General features: G+C 38.1%; 1 protein-coding gene across 2 annotated transcripts in view; it reads right to left on the reverse strand.

Moving 5' to 3' along the window:
• Window positions 1-4,683: 4,683 nt before the first annotated feature.
• The window catches only part of LOC131855790 (magnesium/proton exchanger-like), a 209,879-nt gene continuing 193,030 nt past the window's right edge, over window positions 4,684-21,532 (reverse strand). For both annotated transcript variants that reach the window (XM_059209369.1, XM_059209368.1), the window contains exon 6: window positions 4,684-5,028. In XM_059209369.1, coding sequence (XP_059065352.1) covers window positions 4,969-5,028 — 60 coding nt within the window. In that variant the 3' untranslated portion in view covers window positions 4,684-4,968. The remainder of the gene's footprint in view (window positions 5,029-21,532) is intronic.

A 21,532-nucleotide genomic window follows, 5' to 3' on the forward strand; every position in this document is an offset into this window, starting at 1 on the left:
GTTTCTTCTAAGTGGCTCTTTAAGATCAAACATGCTGCTAATGGTAGTATAGAGAAATACAAGGCTAGGTTTGTGACTAGAGGATTCTCTTAGAAGGAGGGAATTGACTATGAGGAAACCTTTGCTCCAGTTGCCTGATATACTTCAGTCAAAACCATCATTTCTATTACGACATCTAAAGGATGAAAGATTCACCAAATGGATGTAAAGATGACTTTTCTAAATGGTGTAATCGAGGAAGAAGTATATATTGAGCAACTTGAAGGATTTGTGGTACATGGGAAGGAGTCTCTTGTTTGCAAGATGAAGAAAGCATTGTATGCCCTTAAGCAGGCTCCACGTGCTTGGTACCCAAGGATTGATCGTTGCTTGATAGGCTTGGGCTTCTTCAAGAATGATGCAGATTCAAACTTGTACTTCAAGATAATTAATGGGGAAGAATTAATCCTAATTCTTTATGTTGATGACTTACTTATCACTGAAGAAGATAATCTTATTATCAAATGCAAGGAGTTAGCTTTTGAATTTGAGATGAAGGATCTTGGTTTATTGCACTACTTCTTTGGGTTAGAAGTTTGGCAGAAATCTGATGGGATCATTCTGAGTCAAGGGAAGCACACCATTGACATTCTAAAGAGATTTAGTATGATGGAGTGTAAATCCATGTCCACACCTATGGAGACCAACTTGCATAATTTAAGAGAGGCTGCAACTATTTCGGATCTGGTGGATTCTACACTATACGGGTAGATGATTGGGTCTTTAATGCACCTAGTCAATACTAGACCAAACATTTGCTATGTAGTGAGTGCACTTAGCCAATTCATGTGTGAACCAAAGCAAATACATCTAGTTGCAACAAAACATATTATGAGATACTTGTGCGGCTCAGTTGGATATGGCTTGAGATATTCTTCTAATGTGGACTTGAAGCTGCATGGATATACTGATTTTGATTGGGTAGGGTGTGTCATTGATTGGAAGAGAACCTTTGGTTGTTTTAGTTTGGGTTCTGCCATGATTTCTTGGTGCAACATGAAACAATCTTCAGTGGCACTAAGCTCTACAGAAGTTGAGTATATTGCAACATGTGTGGGAGCACGAGAAACAATGTGGCTTCGAAAGCTTCTTGCAGGATTGTTTGAGCAATCCTTAGAGCCTACAATTATCTATTATGATAATCAAAGTTGTGTAAAACTTTATGTCAATCCCCTGTTTCATGACATAACAAAGCATGTGGAGATCAAGTATCACTATGTTAGAGACATGGTGGAAATGAATGCTATTCAGTTTAGATACATTAGTATTGATGAGCATGTGGAGATACATTAGTACGACAAACATTCTCACCAAGCCTCTCTCGAGGATAAAATTTGTGTACTTTCGAGATAAGCTTGGTATGGTGGAGAATGAAGCCCTAGCCGAGATTGAGTTTCAACATCATTGATCTATTTATATTTTATACTAGTGCATTCTTCTCTTTGAGAGAAAAGTTTAAAGTGTAAGCTCTTGTCAATGCATTTCTCTTTAAGAAGAGATTTGAGGTGAAAGCCCTTATTTCCACCCTCAAGGATGAGCCATGGTGGATCCACCCTTTGGAAAGAGTTATGGTGGATGTCATGTTTGTGACACCATGACATCATGTGAGAGAGTTTGTGATGATTTTCTTGTACTTGTGTGTTCACCCTTTGGGATGAGCCATGGTGAATATCATTGTGAGGTGACGATGTCACAATGATAAACACTTATGCATTTTACCATCATTGTGAGGTGATGATCTCACAATAATGGTTGATATCACAGTGAGGTGATATATATTCTTAAACCATCCATGGGAGAAGCCATGATGGTTGATATCACGATGAGGTGATATCTTTCCTTTTGACATATGGGAGTAGCCATTGTGGTCAAATATCACGATGAGGTGAAAAGATTCCTTCATACAAATGAGTGTAGTCATTATGTTAGTCATCACGATGAGGTGATGTGACTTGTAGAGATCAAGAAGGATTCCTCCCTGGCTAAGAGGGAGTGTTGATGATATAGTGTTAGTCGATATCCTTCAAACCAACTATGCAAATCCAAATGTGTGAATGGCCTATCGGCCTTACACATTTTGTGTTACGATTATCTATTTAATTATGCCTTATGGCCTATTTGATATGCATGATTAATAAGCTTGGTAATGATATTCGGTCTGTGTATAAACCAATTGGTCATTTGTTAATATTTGTTAAGTAGTCGACTTATGTTGAAAGTCACCACCCTTCATTGGGTCGTGATTCTTTATAAGATGCTAACCCTTGGGGAAGGGTCACCCTTGACGAATATAAAGGAGATTATATTTCTCCTCCTTGGCATTAGATAATACAAGCAGATCGATATTCTACGACAGACAATCAACGAACACATACATCAAGCTCGATATCACAATCTATTGATATCCATTCATTGCAGTCAACATTCATTTGTGGCGGAGCAAATTTCTTGTGGCAATCTATATTTATTTGTGGCAGATCATATTCATTCTGTGACAGAGTGAAGTCATCTTCAAGCAGATTGAATATCCACAACAGATCGAGTTATTACATCAATGCAATTCAGATTTCATGTATTGTTATTTATTGATATCATCCATTGATATCAAATTGTGATCAAAGTACAAGTAAAATTTTAAAATCACCCGCTTATTCAAATATGATTGAAATTTTATAGGAGGTAAGGTAGCAAGGAAGTATAAATAGTGGATAGGTAGGATAGAGGGAGTAAGAGGTTAGTGAGGGGTATGCCAAGGGAAATAAGGGGGGTAAAGAATATGAGATGAGGTAAGGATAGGTAGGTTAAGATGGGGTTGGGGTTAACGAATATGACATGTAGGTTAGAGGATGTAGGGAGTGGTAGGTGGGAGGTATAAGATAGGTAGGAAGTGAAGGGAAGATAGGTGAAGGATAAAAGATGAAAGGGTGTAGGGATGGGAAGTTAGGATGGAAGTGAAGGAGAAATAGAAATGTAGAATGGGAGAAGGTGAGATGAGAAGAAGAAAGGTGAAAGAAAGATGTAGGTGAGGTAGTGATGATAGGTTAAGGTGGAGAAAGATAGTGAAAGGAGATGGTAGTTGAAGGTGAAGTCGAAATATAGGAAGGAAAGTTGGAAATGGAAAGGAAGAGGAGATGAAGAATGGGCCAAGGAAAGTAAGAGAAAATGGAAGGGTTGTGAGGTGAAGAGGGAGTAAAGGGTGAAAGGGAGATGGCACTGGACACCCACTAGCAGTGCTGGGAGAGGCATGTCAAAAGCTAAGGAGGGAAAAGGAAGTGGCATGCTTGATTTCATCCTAAAGAGAGAGAGACTTGTCCTCATTACATCTTAGCCACCTGGGATACTACACTTCTTTCAAATGAAAGGCTAACAACTAAAAGACTCGACAACTAACCTAGAAAGCAAAAAACGTGGGGCTAAAATGTCACAATAGAAAGATCACAAGCAAAAGATTATGGGTTTCTTATGAAGTCTTGCCACAACTATGACCAAGTTTAACTAGCCTTGCTACAATTGTGACCAAGTTTAACTAGCCTTGCCACTATTGTGGTCAAGTTTAACTAAGGGCCTTCTTTGCTAAAGCCTCTCATTACTATTTTGGATTTGTCTTAGAACTGATCCTCAACACTTTGCTTTTGTCTTGTGTCTTCGATCCTCACAGCTAGTATTGGATTCTTCAAATTTTGTATATTTGAGTCTAAATCTAGAGGTGCTAGAGGAATATCATTCATTTCCAATAATATTTTGTTGCCTCAATGATTGAGCCTTGCTCCCATTTTTTGTGCAACTACTTCATCTTTGTATCCATATCTTATAAGCGGTAGATTAGTTGAAGTGGTAACCCCTAGTATTTGAAGGATATTATTAATATATTAAATGCTCCATGCACTTTATAAAAAATAAACAATGAAATATTAATTTAAATTTTATATAAGGCACCAAAATGAAGGATGTCGACCGACACATTAAGTTTGTCTTGGATGCCAATGTGGACGAGGTCAACCATCATAAATAAACACAAATTTATTTATTAAAAAAAATAATTTAAACTCTAATTTTCTTCAGCAATCCTCTAGTTGCTTCAACAATCCTTTGACATTGTTGACAATAATTCAACAATAATAGTATGAGCATGTTAAGAAAAAATATGAAAGAACCAACACATTTAAAAATAAAATAATACTATAAAATAACTTTCAAGTAAACTAGCATACCTATCTTTAGAAAAATCTATATATAAGATACCCAAATTATCATTCTCGTGTCTATTCCACTCAAATTAACAACATAGTAACAAATTAAGAATTTATTTTTTATTTTTATTTACTTTAGAATTATTTTATGGGTTTAAATGTTTTTTAAATGTATGTTGATTTTGCTTTAATTTTTTGATCTCTTGGTGTAATAGATTTTTTCTTCATTATATGTAACTACAAATTTGTAATATTCTAAAATAATACTTAAAGAAATTAAAATAGATAAACTAATTTAACTATATTACTATTATTTTTTATGATTAGAAAACAAAAACTATTATTTCAATAATCAAAAGATAAATGCTAGCCATTGAATAACAATTGTTACAAACTCAAACTTAGAAAAATCGATGCTAGGGCTTCCCATCCTATCATTGAATTACAAAGCCAATTAATAAATATATATCACTATGATCCCCTCTTCTTCAAAGGAATCTAGTCTTATATTATATGAGAAACTTTGAGAGAAGATAGCACAACAAAAGCGATCCATAGAAACATGAGGTAGAAACATGTTATCCAAGCCCATAACCTTGGTCCTCCAAGTTCACCACCAAATATATAACGCCTTAAAACTAAAGCAAGCATGCATAGAACAAATGTGATGAAGAAAATGACAAGGGAAAAACTTAGTCCCTCACTATGAACAAGTAATGCTTCTCCAAGAGCAACTCGATTATATATGGTACCAATCAACCATGGCACCCCTATGCCAACAAAGAGGTTTGCTGAATTGCTGCACATATTGAGAAATCATTTAGGAGATGAAAACATTGGCTTAATTATATAAAATGTTTTTTTTTATAAGTAGTTCTAAATAATGCTAAGAAATGCATACATGTTCACAATTGTTGATAAGAGAATATCAATAAAAAGTCAAATGATGTTGATATATGTATATTTAAAAACATCACAAGTCCATGATACAATTTTGGAGCACTTTCTTATATTTACTCTACTAGGTGAGTATTTTTCTTATGCAATGGATAATTATAGTAAATATTGTGTCAATTAGGATTTAAGTTGATTCATGTTCTAGACAATACATGACCATGCTTGAACCCCAAACCCAAGCAAGCCAAGGATCCCAAATTATTGACAAACAAAGTATAATCTTAAATAATGGAAAACCAAAACAATGAGAGAACAAATTTATTCTAGATGGAAGCAAATCATTAGCATGATCCAAAGACTTACGTTAAGGAAGACAAGAGGGTAACCTAAAACCTTTCAAAAACAATAGATGGCTACAAATGATTTTGATACCATGTATTAATAAAACACTAAATAAAATCATATTAAATTGTTTAAAACACCGGGTCAAGGATTCGTAAAAGGGTATGTTTTTTTCTAGACACCATAAAAAATAAGAGAGAGTTGTGTTCGAGGTCCACAAACAAATCTTTAATGGTATCAATCCCTAAAAAATTTCGGATAGTTGAATTCCTCTTAAAAAATTATGCAATTTCAAAAAAAAAAACTGCACCTCATTTCAAGTATGTATGTAAAAGTTATGGCTTTCAAAATGTTGGAGAGGGATTGTAAAATGTGTTTGCTTTTGGTGTGTCCAAGTATGTTCAAGTGTGTCGAGCCATTTTCAAAAGTGTCAAGACAGATTCAAAACCACCTTTCTAGAATGGCAATTTCACTTAAGTTCATAAAAATGTCCTTAGACATTGCAATTTTCAATGTATCTTCAATATCATCAATCTTTTGACTTCCAAGGGTATATTTAAGGCATTGAAACTTTATAAATATGTAATGTTGGCTTGAATTCAACATCCAAGGAGAGCAAGAGCAATATTTAAGGCTTTGAAACTATATAAATATGTAATGTTGGCTTGAATTCAACATCCAAGGAGAGCAACTGGGGTATTTGTAGAAATTTTTTATGTATGATTCTAAGTTCCTAATGGCTATAACAAGTTGTAGAGTAGGTTTGTAGGGTTCTTGAGGTATGTAAGGTAGTGTTATAGTTTGTTAATGTTGTTAAAACCCAAGAAGCTTATAGACCAAGTTGTATGTGATTTACAAGTGATTCTCAATGAGATATACTCATTTTTTTAGCGTTCTCACCCAAAGTGGCTTTCTTCAAGGTATATTGGTGTTATTAAGTTTGGTAGATGATTCTCTTTATTTTCTCACTACTAATTTGTTCATTTCTTGCAAGTTAATTCAATCAATTAATTGCTTTCAACTGAAATCTATTGTTTGGAAACTAAGTATGGAATATCTCAACAAACTTAATGACTCGTATTATTGGAACAAGTTCAATCTTTTGGGAAATGGTTGTTGCGAGTGTTTTGCAAGTTCATGCCCATAACAAGGTCAAGCGGAAAGAAGATTGTATCGATGCAAATAGACATAGAATCCTACAAATGGAGAAGTGAGTTAAACATGTTAAGAAAAAAGGAATACATGGATATGGAAGCAAGTTTCTCTAAGAAAGAGAATGCCATAATAAACCCTTCTCAATCAATGGAAACCATGAATAGCCTAATAAAGATTCTCATTCTAGTGAGGATAAGACTCTTCAAAGAGCGAAACAAGCCTTCCAAATAAACATATATTCAAATAGGACGCTAGGTTTGAAATTATGTGATTGAAAGATGATGTGAATGTGGAATACCTTGATTATTGATTGGCTCAATTGGAGGTATTCTTTTGCATGCATTCTCTTTGTTCAAAACAAAAGATTTTCTTTGCTACACTAGGATTCACAAGCTATGCCTAAAATTGGTCTACAAATCTCTAATATTCCATGACATTAAAAAAAACATAAAAGTTCTATGGATCAATTTGAACACTTGATTAGGAAACAATATTATCCTATTTGTCAAAAGAGGAAAAGTTTATGAAACAAAAATTCTTAAATAGAAAAATGGACAAAGTACAAAAATACTCTAGTTATTTAATAGGAGGGTTATGCAATGGGTAAAGATGTGCAAGATGGTTAGGTCTTACTGAATTATATCTAAGATAAATTCATTGCCATCTTAAAAGGTTTATTTTTCTTTCCAAACTAGTGACCATTGGTGAGGCATGTTCACATGCTCATCATCTTGAAGTATCTCCTAAGAAGAATGCAGTTAAAGCCAAGATCAAGATGGTTAATGCCACAAGTTTGGAAAACAAATGATACATTATGATCATTGTAACAAGGATGGCCAATAAAAGAATTCGTGTTAGAATTTGCGTCCAAAAATGTACGCTCCTAAGGAAGGTAAGAAGGGTAAGGAAAACCCTATGCCCACCATACATAAGAAAAATGTAGTGGTTAATAAAGGTAAAGAGATTGAATGCACTTTGAGGGTGGATTTTAATCTTTAAAACATAATTTGTTGACAAAAGCATTATTTAACATCAAAATTCATTTTAATAATATTAAGGTTGATGCACTATTTGGTTTATCTCAAACTAACTTATTACTCAAAATTTGGTTGAGAAATTCGATCTTTGAACTTTTAAACACCCTAAGCCATATGGGTTGGGTTGGATCAAAGAAGATGCTAATATCCTAGTTAGTAAGAACTGTAAATTGAAGTATTTAGTTGGTTCCAAATTTGTTGATGAAATAGTGGTAAATGTTGCTCCTTTGGATGTTTGTGATGGTTTTGGTAGTCCCTACAAGTAAAAATGTTATGCAATGGGTAATGATCAAATATGCTATCAATTAAGTTTTCATCTCTTTATAACTCCTTTCCCTTTGCAAGTCGAACCCTAAAGAAAAAAAAAGCTTGCGCTTTATAATTAAAGTGACACTTTCCCAATTATGGTGTCAAACTATAGAAAAATATCACTTTATTGCAAATAAATAGCTTCAAGCATCCAAAAAAACTCCGGGAGGTGAGAATCATGTAGCAAAGTTCAAGACCTTTCCAACGAGCTATAACACATAGGAATATCAAACCAGATGAAGCCAAAAACTCCTTATTACTCCGAAATGGCTATATACATAGCCTTATTTTAATTTATTTAATCGCTAACTTAGGAAATATTTAAATATATTAAAATATTTCCATAGATCAAATAATAGCCCAAAATAACCAACCAAACATGAATCTGACTTTGTCACCTGTCTGTGACTGATGCCGGACAAGATGGGCCAACTGGCAGTCCCATCCCTAAAATCTAGGGATGCTCCTAGAAACTAGGAAACACACCCAATCTTTTTGAAACTGAAACCATGGTATGGTCCCATGGAACCTCAAATATGGAAACTGCCACAACCTCCTAAAAAGTAGGGAATCGCCCTAAAAAGTAGGAACCTCTCTCCAAACACCTATAACTGCTCAAAACGATCCTGCTCTACTCCTTGGTCTCCTAGGTGGTCATTCAGTCAATTGCCAGTTCTCCCTAAAAAATAGGAGACCTCCCTAAAATGTAGGAACCATCGTCTAAAAGTCCAAAACGGCTCACAAAGCCCCTGCAAAGCTCCATGACCCTCAGAATGAGTCCCCTAACCATGTCATTGACCTACAGGAACTCGAATGGTAGGTCAACCCCTGCTCATATCATGTCACCTAGAAAAAGGGACATTACAATCTTCCCTTCCCGAAGATTGCTTGCTCTCATGCAATCTGAACCTGCACAATGAAAACAAATTCACTGGATCCCATATCAATCTGATAAACGCTGCTTCACCCAACCGCTGCGCAACACTGATATAAACATTTGTATACCCAAAGTGAAACAAGTCATCATAGATCCACTGACGAAATACACCACACATGTCAATACCAGGATCCCAAATCTTTGCACTGTCATATCCATCCATCGTGTCAATACTCATTATACTGCTGCTGTGAACCTGAACATCATCTAACCAGCTAAGAACTTCACTCCAATTGAAGCCCACAAGTACTACCAGCCATAAATGCTGATATGAATCCATCAATGAGCCAATTTCCAACAAGTAACGTGTGTTGAATACTTTTCCAAAACCTCCAAACTGTTGTTGTAACTTTACCCATATTTCCACAAATTAATGTGTCTTCATTAAAGGTTGTTAGGTAAATGTTTTGTTGAGCCATGTAACAAATGAAGTCCCTTACATGCTGATCTTCATAGCCGACTGTCAAATCTAAGAAAATTGAGTCACCAATCATTAAGTACAACGCTGCCTTATCATATGAAAGAGGTGACAAAATGAAAGGTGCATTGGCAACACCTTCTATGCCAATAAAGGATAACTCATTAGTGGCTGGTCCACTATGAGCCTCATTATCAATTCCATCACCACCATGTAAAAAATAACCAATATCAGCTGAAAAATCAGAATTATATAGCTCGTGTTCCTCCTTACCAATATGGTGATGAGTATCATGAATGTGCTGAAGTTGAAGCTTGGCCTGTTGAGCTATCAACTTGGCTTGCTTGGCTCTTGCCAACCATCCTTCATTCACCCTCTGAGATTGCTCTATATCAGCTGTCCCAAAATGCACAAAATCTGATTTATGATGGATTGTATTATTCACATTATCATAACCCATGATTGCACCATGTGTACCTTCAAGTCTAGAATGCAAATCATATTTCTCTTCTTGACCAAAGGCTGCCATATCTTGAGGAAGAGAAGTTATATCACTTTTGTTATGAACCTCGTGGGGTGGCTCGAATGACATGCTAGAGGCTGCTGATTTGCCAAGTTCAACATACACCTACCCTATCAAGATAGACTCCCACACATCCGTCAAACTCTCCTCGGAACCATCACCATTAGGCACATTTTCTGTTTTGTTCCCATCTTCTGAGGTCTGATTTGAAAAATCAGACTCATTATGACATGTATCTTCAATATCAAAAGCATCAGTAACACCCAAACAATGAGTGTTTGCATGAGATGACCCCTCACAACCATCATCTTCATGCACCAAAGCATCGAAATCTTGATTATGCTCAGTAACAAGACTGCTGTCATAAAAGTCAGGGTTGCTATGGCTTGTTTTCCCCTTGCATCCCTCTTGTTTAACACTCATATATTGCGTGCCAACTGTAGGAATCCCTCCTACAACTTCCTCCTTATATGTCAAGACCCTTGAATCATCATTGTGTTCATATGAAGGACTGCTGTTATAAAAATCAGAATGGTTGCCATACCTTTGTGACATGTTTTCAACATTCATAGGCACCACTTCATCCCTTGTAGCATGTTCATCAAATTCCTCATAGAGATTTTTACAAACCTCATTTATGGATGAGTCAATCGGTTCTTCTCTTTTTATTTGCAGCTGATATGAATTCATAGCATCTTCAGCTTCATCTGGAATACCCATAAATTGGGTGAAGGTAAGCATATCCTGTAGTTTTTTTGGAAGGGAGGAATACCCATGATAGTTGCTTATGACTGTATCATTGAATGTTTTAACAGGGGGCCTCCTCCTTGTACTTTTAGATGTAGTTGTACCTCTAGTGTGTCTTGAACTCTTTGAAAGTGTTTGATCAAATTCTCTCCCTTCTTGTTTATTTTTACATAACCTTGTCATGATGATTCTTTTTATGTCCAACTGAAAACCAAATCCAATCACACCAAGTGAATGCAATTACCACCCACAGGCTGGCAGGATTATGCTCTGATACCACTCAAAGATCCCAAATGGATTTTTTTGCTGTTGCTGCTGTAAATTCTTCATTAAACATAGTATATTTTTGTAATTTTCCGGTGATCCTATAGAATAGACAGAAGTTGCAGAAAGTGATTGTTTCTTTTTCGGTTTTGATGTTATAGGTAAAGTATGTGATAAATAGCAACAATTGTGAAATAAAACAGTAAACAATGTTCATATGTAAGAACACTTAAACAATCTGAAAATACTGCAAATCATACCAGGCAAATAACCTAGTTTTGTATTCAGCAAAAATCCATACATTTATTCGGAGCTGTTCTCAATCAATATTGATGCCAGATGGAAGAATATTACTGGCAACGAACAAGGAAGACCAAATAAGCTGAATACAACCCTTCAAGCCAACATACAAACAAGGCGTGGTTGCAAAGGAGGCGTGGAAGCTGCTGCAAATCACGTGCCAATTGAAAGACACTAGCTGCCATGTTGAAACCCCCAATATGCACGCTGAATCTTCAGGACAAGAAGATGTATCTTCTACCTCTGACAATCTCTATGCAATCTTGGATAAATCCAATGTCAACTCCTGCTGAGGGCTACATCCTAGCAAGCCCAGACCTGGGGTTTGCGTCCCGGACCAAAATCACTCTTCTAGAGCAATTCCCAAATTCGCAAGTTTCAAAATAATCAAAGATGCTATCAATTAGGTTTTCATCTCCTTCTAACTCCTTTCCCTTTGCAAGTCGAACCCTAAAGAATAATAAAGCTTGCGCTTTATAATTAAAGTGACACTTTCCCAATTATGGCGTCAAACTATAGAAAAATATCATTTTATTGCGAATAAATAGCTTCAAGTATCCAAAAAGACTCCGGGAGTTGAGAATCATGTAGCAAAGTTCAAGACCTTTCCAACGAGCTATAACACATAGGCATATCAAACCAGATGAAGCCAAAAACCCCTTATTACTCCGAAATGGCTATATACATAGCCTTATTTTAATTTACTTAATCGCTAACTTAGGAAATATTTATATATATTAAAATATTTCCATTGATCCAATAATAGCCCCAAATAACCAACCAAACATGAATCTGACTTTGTCACCTGTCTATGACTGATGCCGAACAAGATGGGCCAACTGGCAGTCCCATCCCTAAAATCTAGGGATGCTCTTAGAAACAAGGAAACACACACAATCTTCCTGAAACTAAAACCATGGTATGGTCCCATGGAACCTCAAATATGGAAACTGCCACAACCTCTTAAAAAGTAGGAACCTCTCTCCAAACACTTGTAACTGCTCAAAAGGATCCTGCTCTACTGCTTGGTCCCCCAGGTGGTCATTCAGTCAACTGCCAATTCTCCCTAAAATGTAGGAACTGTCCTCTGAAGGTCCAAAACGGCTCACAAAGCCCTTGCAAAGCTTCATGACCCTCAGAATGAGTCCCCTAACCATGTCATTGACCTATGGGAACTTGAATGGTAGGTCAACCCCTGCTCATCTCATGTCACCTAGAAAAGGGGACATTACAATCTTCCCTTCCCGAAGATTGCTTGCCCTCAAGCAATCTCCACCTGCACATTGAAAACCAATTCACTGGATCTCATATCAATCTGATAAACGTTGCTTCACCCAACTGTTGCGCTACTGTGATATAAACATTTGTATACCCAAAGTGAAACAATTCATCATGGATCCAGTGAAGAAATACACCACACATGTCAATACAAGGATCCCAAATCTTTGCACTGTCATATCCATCCATCATGTCAATACTCATTATACTGCTGTTGTGAACCTGAACATCATCTAACCAGCTAGGAACTTCACTCCAATTGAAGCCACGCGTACTACCAACCATCAATGCTGATATGAATCCATCAATGAGCCAATTTCCAGCAAGTAAAGTGTGTTGAATACTTTTCCAAAACATCCAAACAGTTGTTGTAACTTTACCTATAATTCCACAAATTAATGTGCCTTCATTAAAGGTTGCTAAGTAAATGTTTTGTCGAGCCATGTAACAAATGAAGTCCCTTACATGCTGATCTTCATAGCCGACTGTCAAATCTAAGAAAACTGAGTCACCAATCAATAAGTACAACGCTGCCTTATCATATGAAAGAGGTGACAAAATGAAAGGTGCATTGGGAACACCCTCTATGCCAATAAATGATAACTCGTTAGTGGTTGGTCCACTATGAGCCTCATTATCAATTCCATCAACACCATGTAAAAAATAACTAACATCAGCTGAAAAATCAGAATTAGATAGCTCGTGTTCCTCATTACCAATATGGTGATGTGTATCATGAATGTGCTGAAGTTGAACCTTGGCCTGATGAGCTATCAACTTGGCTTGCTTGGCTTTTGCCAACCATCCTTCATTCATCCTCTGAGATTGCTCTGTATCAGCTGTCCCAAAATGCACAAAATCTGATTTATGATGGATTGTATTATTCACATTATCATAACCCATGATTGCACCATGTGTACCTTCAAGTCTAGAATGCAAATCATTATTCTCTTCTTGACCAAAGGCTGCCATATCTTGAGGAAGAGAAGTTATATCACTTTTGTTATGAACCTCGTGGGGTGGCTCGAATGACATGCTAGAGGCTGCTGATTTGCCAAGTTCAACATACACCTACCCTATCAAGATAGACTCCCACACATCTGTCAAACTCTCCTTGGAACCATCACCATTAGGCACATTTTCTGTTTTGTTCCCATCTTCTAAGGTCTGATTTGCAAAATCAGACTCATTATGACATGTATCTTCAATATCAAAAGCATCAGTAACACCCAAACAATGAGTGTTTGCATGAGATGACCCCTCACAACCATCATCCTCATGTACCAAAGCATCGAAATCCTGATTATGCTCAGTAACAAGACTGCTGTCATAAAAGTCAGAGTTGCTATGGCTTGTTTTCCCCTTGCATCCTCTTGTTTAACAGTCATATATTGTGTGCCAACTATAGGAATCCCTCCTACAACTTCCTCCTCATATGCTATGACCCTTGAATCATCATTGTGTTCATATGAAGGATTGCTGTTATAAAAATCAGAATGGTTGCCCTACCTTTGTGATATGTTTTCAACATTCTTAGGTACCACTTCATCCCTTGTAGCATGTTCATCAAATTCCTCATAGAGATTTTTACAAACCTCATTTATGGATGAGTCAATCGGTTCTTCTCTTTTTATTTGCAACTGATATAAATTCATAGCATCTTCAACTTCATTTGGAATACCCCTAAATTGGGTGAAGGTAAGTATATCCTCTAGTTTTTTTGGAAGGGAGCAATACCGATGATAGTTGCTTATGACTGTATCATTGAATGTTTTAATAGGGGGCCTCCTCCTTGTACTTTTAGATGTAGTTGTACCTCTAGTGTGTCTTGAACTCTTTGAAGGTGTTTGATCAAATTCCCTCCCTACTTGTTTATTTTTACATAACCTTGTCATGATGATTCTTTTATGTCCAGTTGAAAACCAAATCCAATCACACCAAGTGAATGCAATTACCACCCAAGAGCTTGCAGGATTATGGTTTGATACCACTGAAAGATCCCAAATGAATCCTTTTGCTGTTGCTGCTGTAAATTCTTAATTAAACATACTATATTTTTGTAATTTTCCGGTGATCTTATAGAATAGACAGAAGTTGCAGAAAGGGATTGTTTCTTTTTGGGTTTTGATGTTTATAAGTAAAGTATGTGATAAATAGCAACAACTGTGTAATAAAACAGTAAACAATGTTCATATGTAAGAACATTTAAACAATCTGAAAATACTGCAAATCATACCAGGCAAATAGCCTAGTTTTGTATTCAGCAAAAATCCATACATTTATTTGGAGCTGTTCCCAATCTGGATTGATGCCAAATGGAGGAATATTACTGGCAACAAACAAGGAAGACCAAATAAGCTGAATACAACCCTTCAAGCCAACATACAAACAAGGCGTGGTTGCAAAGGAGGCATGCAATCTGCTGCAAATCACGTGCCAACTGAAATAGACTAGCCGCACTATTTAAACCCCCAATATGCACGCTAAATCTTCAGGACAAGAAGATGTGTCTTCTACCTCTGACAATCTCTTTGCAATCCTGGATAAATCCACTGTCAACTCCTGCTAAGGGCTAGGACGCAGCAAGCTCAGACCTAGGGTTGCTTCCCAGATGAAAATCACTCTTCCAAAGCAATTCCCAAATTCGCAAGTTTCAAAATGATCAAAGATGCTATCAATTATGTTTTCATCTCCTTATAACTCCGTTCTTTTTGCAAGTCGAACCCTAAAGAATAATAAAGCTTGTGCTTTATAATTAAAGTTACACTTTCCCAATTATGACGTCCAACTATAGAAAAATATCACTTTATTGCGAATAAATAGCTTCAAGCATCCAAAAAGACCCCTCAGAGGTGAGAATCATGTAGCAAAGTTCAAAACCTTTCCAACGAGCTATAACACATAGGCATATCAAACCAGATGAAGCCAAAAACCCCTTATTACTTCGAAATGGCTATATGAATAGCCTTATTTTAATTTATTTAATCGCTAACTTAGGAAATATTTAAATATATTAAAATATTTCCATAGATCCAATAATAGCCCAAAGTAACCAACCAAACATGAATCTGACTTTCACTTGTCAGTGACTAATGTCGGACAATATGGGCCAACTGACAGTCCCATCCCTAAAATCTAGGGATGAATCTAGGGATGTTCCTAGAAACTAGGAAACACACCCAATCTTCTTGGAACTGAAACCATGGTATGGTCCCGTGGAACCTCAAATATGGAAACTGCCACAACCTCCTAAAAAGTAGGGAATCGCCCTAAAAAGTAGGAACCTCTCTCCAAACACCTGTAACTGCTCAAAAGGATCCTGCTCTACTCCTTGGTCCCCCAGGTGGTCATTCAGTCAACTGCCAGTTCTCCCTAAAAAATAGGAGACCTCCCTAAAATGTAGGAACTGTCGTCTGAAGGTCCAAAACGGCTCACAAAGCCCCTGCAAAGCTCCATTACCCTTAGAATGAGTCCCCTAACCATGTCATTGACCTTTGGGAACTCGAATGGTAGGTCAACCCCTGCTCATCTCATGTCACCTAGAAAAGGGGACATTAAATACTGAGTGAGGTCTCACCATCAACTTGAACAATTTGACACAAGCTCGGTGCAATCTTCTAAGGACGTTTCAAGGATGTTCGAATCAATACCATCAAACATTGATCACCATTCAAGTTAATGCATAAGCAATGAGTGTAGAACAATTCAAAATGGAGCTCATATTATTCCACTTGATAACACAAGATGCACTTAAAAGCAGCAAGAGGCTAGTGGTATGGATTAGGTGGGTTCCACATGAATACATTCAACAAATTCCTCCATGCATTCTAATTATTTATCGTCTAACATGAAGATCCAACAAGAAACCATGCACATTGTAATGAAACAACACACTTCAGCATAACTTCAATGAAAATGGAGTTCATTTACAACTTGGGCAACAATTTCTGCCTTCTCTTTCTACTCTACTCTAACTTCTATTCTACTCTCTTAAGACTATCTATTGAGTATTCACTAACTATTAACTTTTACAAATGAAGAGTTTGAGCTTTTATAAAGAGTTTATTTACAATGAATGGCCAAGATTTTATAGTTAAAACCCTAATTAGGGTTTGTTACAACAAAATCTCCTTAGCCAATGAGAAAATTACATTTCATGTGTGGACCAATAGATATCAGTGGTAGGTGCCTTGGAGTTTGTGCCATCACTGTGAGTCAGCTACATTGCATCTAGACATGCTAATGTGGACCTCCTTTGATTGGTAGAAATAGTGACTAGGATGCCACCTCGATCTTGCATTTCGTAGACTTGATTTGATGCATCATGAAGGAATATCTCTTGATACTCAACATTATCTAGTTTCAGCGAAGATGACGATGATCTTCTAACTTTGATTAACTCTTCTAAAACTATCCTCTCAAATGCCTTAGAATGAACTTTTGATGTTATCTTTGCATCTCTTCTTCGAAACTCCAAACTCCTCTTGTGACTCTTCATGTCGTTGAACGTTTCTTGTGCGATCTCCTTATTTCTTTCTTCATTTCCTGCAAAACAAACAGGTGAGTATCAAATACACTTGATATATAGGATTAGTTAAAGCATATAAATAGAATTTGCCCTGATGAAGCAACACTTAGAGTTGTTTTTTCACTCTTGGAGAGGATCCCTTGAAGTGTATCCCATCCTTGATGTTCATTAAGTTTCCCTTGCCTTAATCTTCTTCATTTTCTTGAGCTTCGCTCATACCCTCCAAATAGTGAAGTTTGCTTATGTAGGTCAAATCATGAAGTTGGCATTCATCTCACCAACTTGTGAAATTCATTCATCTCATCAACTCATGAAATCCATTCATCTCAAATTTATTTCATTCTTTTATTTCCACTTTTCATTCATGAATGCTTGAAGGCAAAATTCGCTCTAAATCCCCAACTTATGAAGTTTGCTTCAAAAGCTTAATTCATGAAGTGTAAACTTCGCTCCAAATCTTGAACTGCTGAAGTAGGAGATTCGCTCCAAAACAAGTCATAAAGTTGTAATATCTCATCCGAAGGGTTGTACTCATGATGTCTTATTTCCATTACCTTGTTTGCTAAGCTTGCTTGTCTTCTCCAAACATGAAATCCGCTCCAAACTGTTCAAACCTGAAGTTCGCTCCAAAACAGTCAAACCTGAAGTTGAACTTCGCTCCAATCCTTCAATTCATGAAGTTGTGAAATCGTTCCCAAAAGGCAAGTCATGAAGTTGTTAAATTCGCTCCAAAGTATGAAGTCATGAAGTTGTTAAATTCGCTCCAAAAGTATGAAGTCATGAAGTTGTTTTATAGGTGAATTTCGCTCAAGGCAAAGTCATGAAGTTCAAACTTCACTCCACTCTTGCAACTACTGAAGTTATCAACTTCGCTCCAAAATGATGATTCATGAAGTTGTCAACTTCTAATTCATTTCGCCTATTTATACCCAACTTCACTCTTAAAACCGCTCCTCTTGGTGGAATCATGAAGTTCGCTCCTAAAGGAAAAGTCATGAAGTTGTAAACTTCACTCCTCTTGGTGAACTCATGAAGTTTGCTCTAAAACAGCAACTCATGAAGTTTAGAAATTCGTTCAAAATGGTGTGCATTTGAGATTTTCTTTCAATCAGCTTACTTGCTAGGTTTGCTTATCTTTCCAAACATGAAATTTGCTCCCAAGTGGTAACTCATGAAGTTCAACTTCGCTCCAAGAGATGGAAACATGAAGTTCGCTTGGAATTGCTGAGTCATGAAGTTAGCTTCAAGTTGAATCCATTCAAGGTGAAATGCCATCCAACATACTTCTCTCCTCTATTCCAACTTTTCTCATGAAGGCTTGAAATTGAAGTTTACTCATTGTAATGTTTCGGGCCTGTACGGTGTCGAGGGTTGATCTATAGTACGGTGGAAGGGACACCCGTACAGTGGTTGGGTGGCCGTATGGTGGAGGTGTGATGTACGGTGAGGGTGCGGAAGGTCGTATGGTGAAGGAGGGGTCGTGCGGTGCAATGGCCGTATAGTGGAGTGAAGGTTGTAGGGTGGTGTGAGGAGGGGTGTCAGCATGGTTTGAATGTCGTCCGATGGAGTGAGGGAGGCCGTATGGTTCAAAGGATGTACGGTGGAGTGAGGAAGGGTGGCAGTACGGTGTGAGACCGTACGGTGAGGGTGCAGTTCGTACAATGTGAAAACTGTATAGTAGTGAAGACTAGTCGTCGAACCAATCGATGAAGCTTGCAATAAGATATGATGCCAGATGAACAATGAACAAGAAGATTTGTATGTTATTACACGATCCAGAGAATAGTCAGATTAATGCACAACAATCCGGGACTGAGGGCAAGGCACAATAGGGTGAGGAGATACTCCCACCGAAACTGCGAGAACCAAATAGGGAGGGTCTTTCACCTCCGAAATGGCGGATAACAGAACTCCAACTGGAATTTGCACAAACAAGAGAAAATACCAAAATTGCATACCTATGACAAAGGCTAACTCGGCCATATATATGGGCTCCGGGAAACTTCCCGAAGGATTACAAATGGGCCAACACAACCAACTAAGACTTGCCTAATCTAATAAAATAAAAGGGCCCGAAAGGTTTGTTATTAAATTTGGGGCCTTACAATAAAATAATTAAATTTATTATTTAACTATATCGGGGACATCACAGCCCTCCCGGGCCAAAAATTGCTTGCCCTCGAGCAATTTCAGGCTTGGATGCTCCAGAATTTGCTCGCCTTCCCAGGTGGCATCCTCGATGGGTAGATTCTTCCAGCGCACAAGGAACTCCTTGACTGTGCATGATCTCAACCTCTTTTCTCTGACATCAATGGTCTCTGCTGGCTCCAAAATTAGTTTCCCTTCTTCATCGATGGGTGGCAGATCCTTGGACACTGTGACGCGCTGCCCGACGGCCTTCTTGAGACATGACACGTGAAAAACATTGTGAATCTGACTCCCCTCAGGAAGCTCCAACTTGTAGGCAACTTCACCCACCCTCTGAACCACCCTGTAGGGTCCATAGAAACACGGCTTCAACTTCTCCTTACCACTTGTCTTCAAGGAGGATTGTTTGTGTGGTTGAAGTCGGAGGTACACCAGATCGCCAACCTCAAAATTTAGCTCAACCTGATGTTGGTCAGCATACATCTTTTGCTAGTTCTGCACCCTCTGCAGGTTATCTTTAAGAGATGTCAGGATGTCTAAACTCTCCTAAAGCCAATCTTTGGCCCTCGATGCACTACTGTCCTCCAATGCCAAGTCAACAAATGAAGGAGGTTCATAACCGTACAGAGCTTTGAAGGGTGGCATGCCTATCAACATGTGATAGGTGGTATTGTAACAATGTTCACCCAAATGTAACCAACGAACCCAAGGCTTTTGTTGAGCTAAGACGTAGTTCCTACGATAACCCTCCAGCCATTTGTTCACAATCTTGGTCTGTCCATCTGTCTGCGGATGGTAGCTCATGCTGGGCGACAACTCGGTTCCTGCCAACCGAAATAACTCCATCCAGAAGGTACTCAAAAAACGGCTATCCCTGTCACTGACTATGTTTCGCGGTAGACCATGTAAGCGAAATACCTCACGGAAGAGCAACTCGGCCACTTGAACTGCTTGGTATCCTGTGGGGATAGCAAAAAAATGTGCATACTTGGTCAAGCGATCAACTACGATGAAAATGTAATCCTTTACTTGCACTCTGGGGAGCCCAGTGATGAAATCCATCAAGATGCTATCCCATTTTTGGTCGGGGATTGGCAGTGGTTGCAGTAGTCCGATCGGTAGGGTGTTCTCAAATTTGTTCTGCTGACAGGTGGAGCACTCCCGCACATACTGGAGGACGTCGTCTTTAAGCCCCTTCCAGGAAAACCTTTGTCGGATCTGTCTGTAGGTTTTCAAATATCTTGAGTGTCCAGCCAAGGGAGAGTCGTGCGTTTCCTTCGAAATCTTTTCCTTCATCTTGGACTCAAGTACCAGATAAATTCTGTCCTTGTAGTAAATGACGTCATCAACCACCTTGTATCGGTCATCCTACACTTGACCATCCATCAGTTCGGAGGAAAAAGTATTCTTGAAGTATTCAACCAACAGGTGTTCCTTCCAATCCGCCGAAATCTGGGATAAAGAACATATGGCAGGCCTTCTTGACAGGGCATCAACTACCATGTTATTCTTGCCCTTCACATACTCAATGTCGAAATCAAATGCCTGGACTTTGCCAGCCCACTTCTGTTGTCGTTCATTTAGATCCCTCTATTCCAAGAAATATTGCAAGCTGTTGTGGTCTGTCCACACCACAAACTTTGCCCCGATGAGGCACTGCCGAAACTTCGTCAGTTCGTGCATGATGGCAAGCGTCTCCTTGTCGTAGATGGAGTACAACTGCTCAACTCCCGAGAGCTTCTGACTCTCGAACGCAATGGGGTGATGGTCTTGCATCAACACCACTCCAATGCCTACTCCCAAGGCATCGCACTCCAGGATGAAAGGGGGAGTGAAGTCTGGTAGTGCCAAAACCGGACACGTACTCAACTTCTTTTAATTTGTCGAAGGTCTGCTACGCCTGCACACTCCAATGGAAGGATCCTTTCTTTGTCAGATCTGTCAATGGTGCACCAAGTTGTGAAAATCCTTTCACAAACCTCCTATAATAACTGCACAATCCAAAAAATCCATGCAGCTCCGAGAGAGTCTTCGGTGGAGGCCAATCCAAAATTGCATGAATCTTCTCCTAGTGAACTTGTACCTGTTGGTGTCTGTTTTATCATCTACCAAACATTAGGATAGGATACCCGAAGGTATTCTATCCTCTCCTGAAAAATCACTACTGATTCCAAGGTCTATGTGTGCGAACAAGCGACTTTAGTGGAATAGCTTCTTGGGTAGTGTATGCTGAAATTTTCAAGGGGGACTTACGTTTGACAAGTATTCTTGAACTGCTGGACTTCGATGGATTTAGCAATTTTTAGGCTCTTCTTCTTTTTTTTTTTTTGATTTTCTGGGATTTAGACTTTCAAAAGAAAGGGAAAAAGAGATAGGGTTCAGGAAGGCTAATCTAATCCTACGAATTCTGGAGACGGTAT

The sequence above is a fragment of the Cryptomeria japonica genome, chromosome 7 (genome assembly GCF_030272615.1).
Source record: "Cryptomeria japonica chromosome 7, Sugi_1.0, whole genome shotgun sequence".
NCBI lineage: Eukaryota > Viridiplantae > Streptophyta > Pinopsida > Cupressales > Cupressaceae > Cryptomeria > Cryptomeria japonica.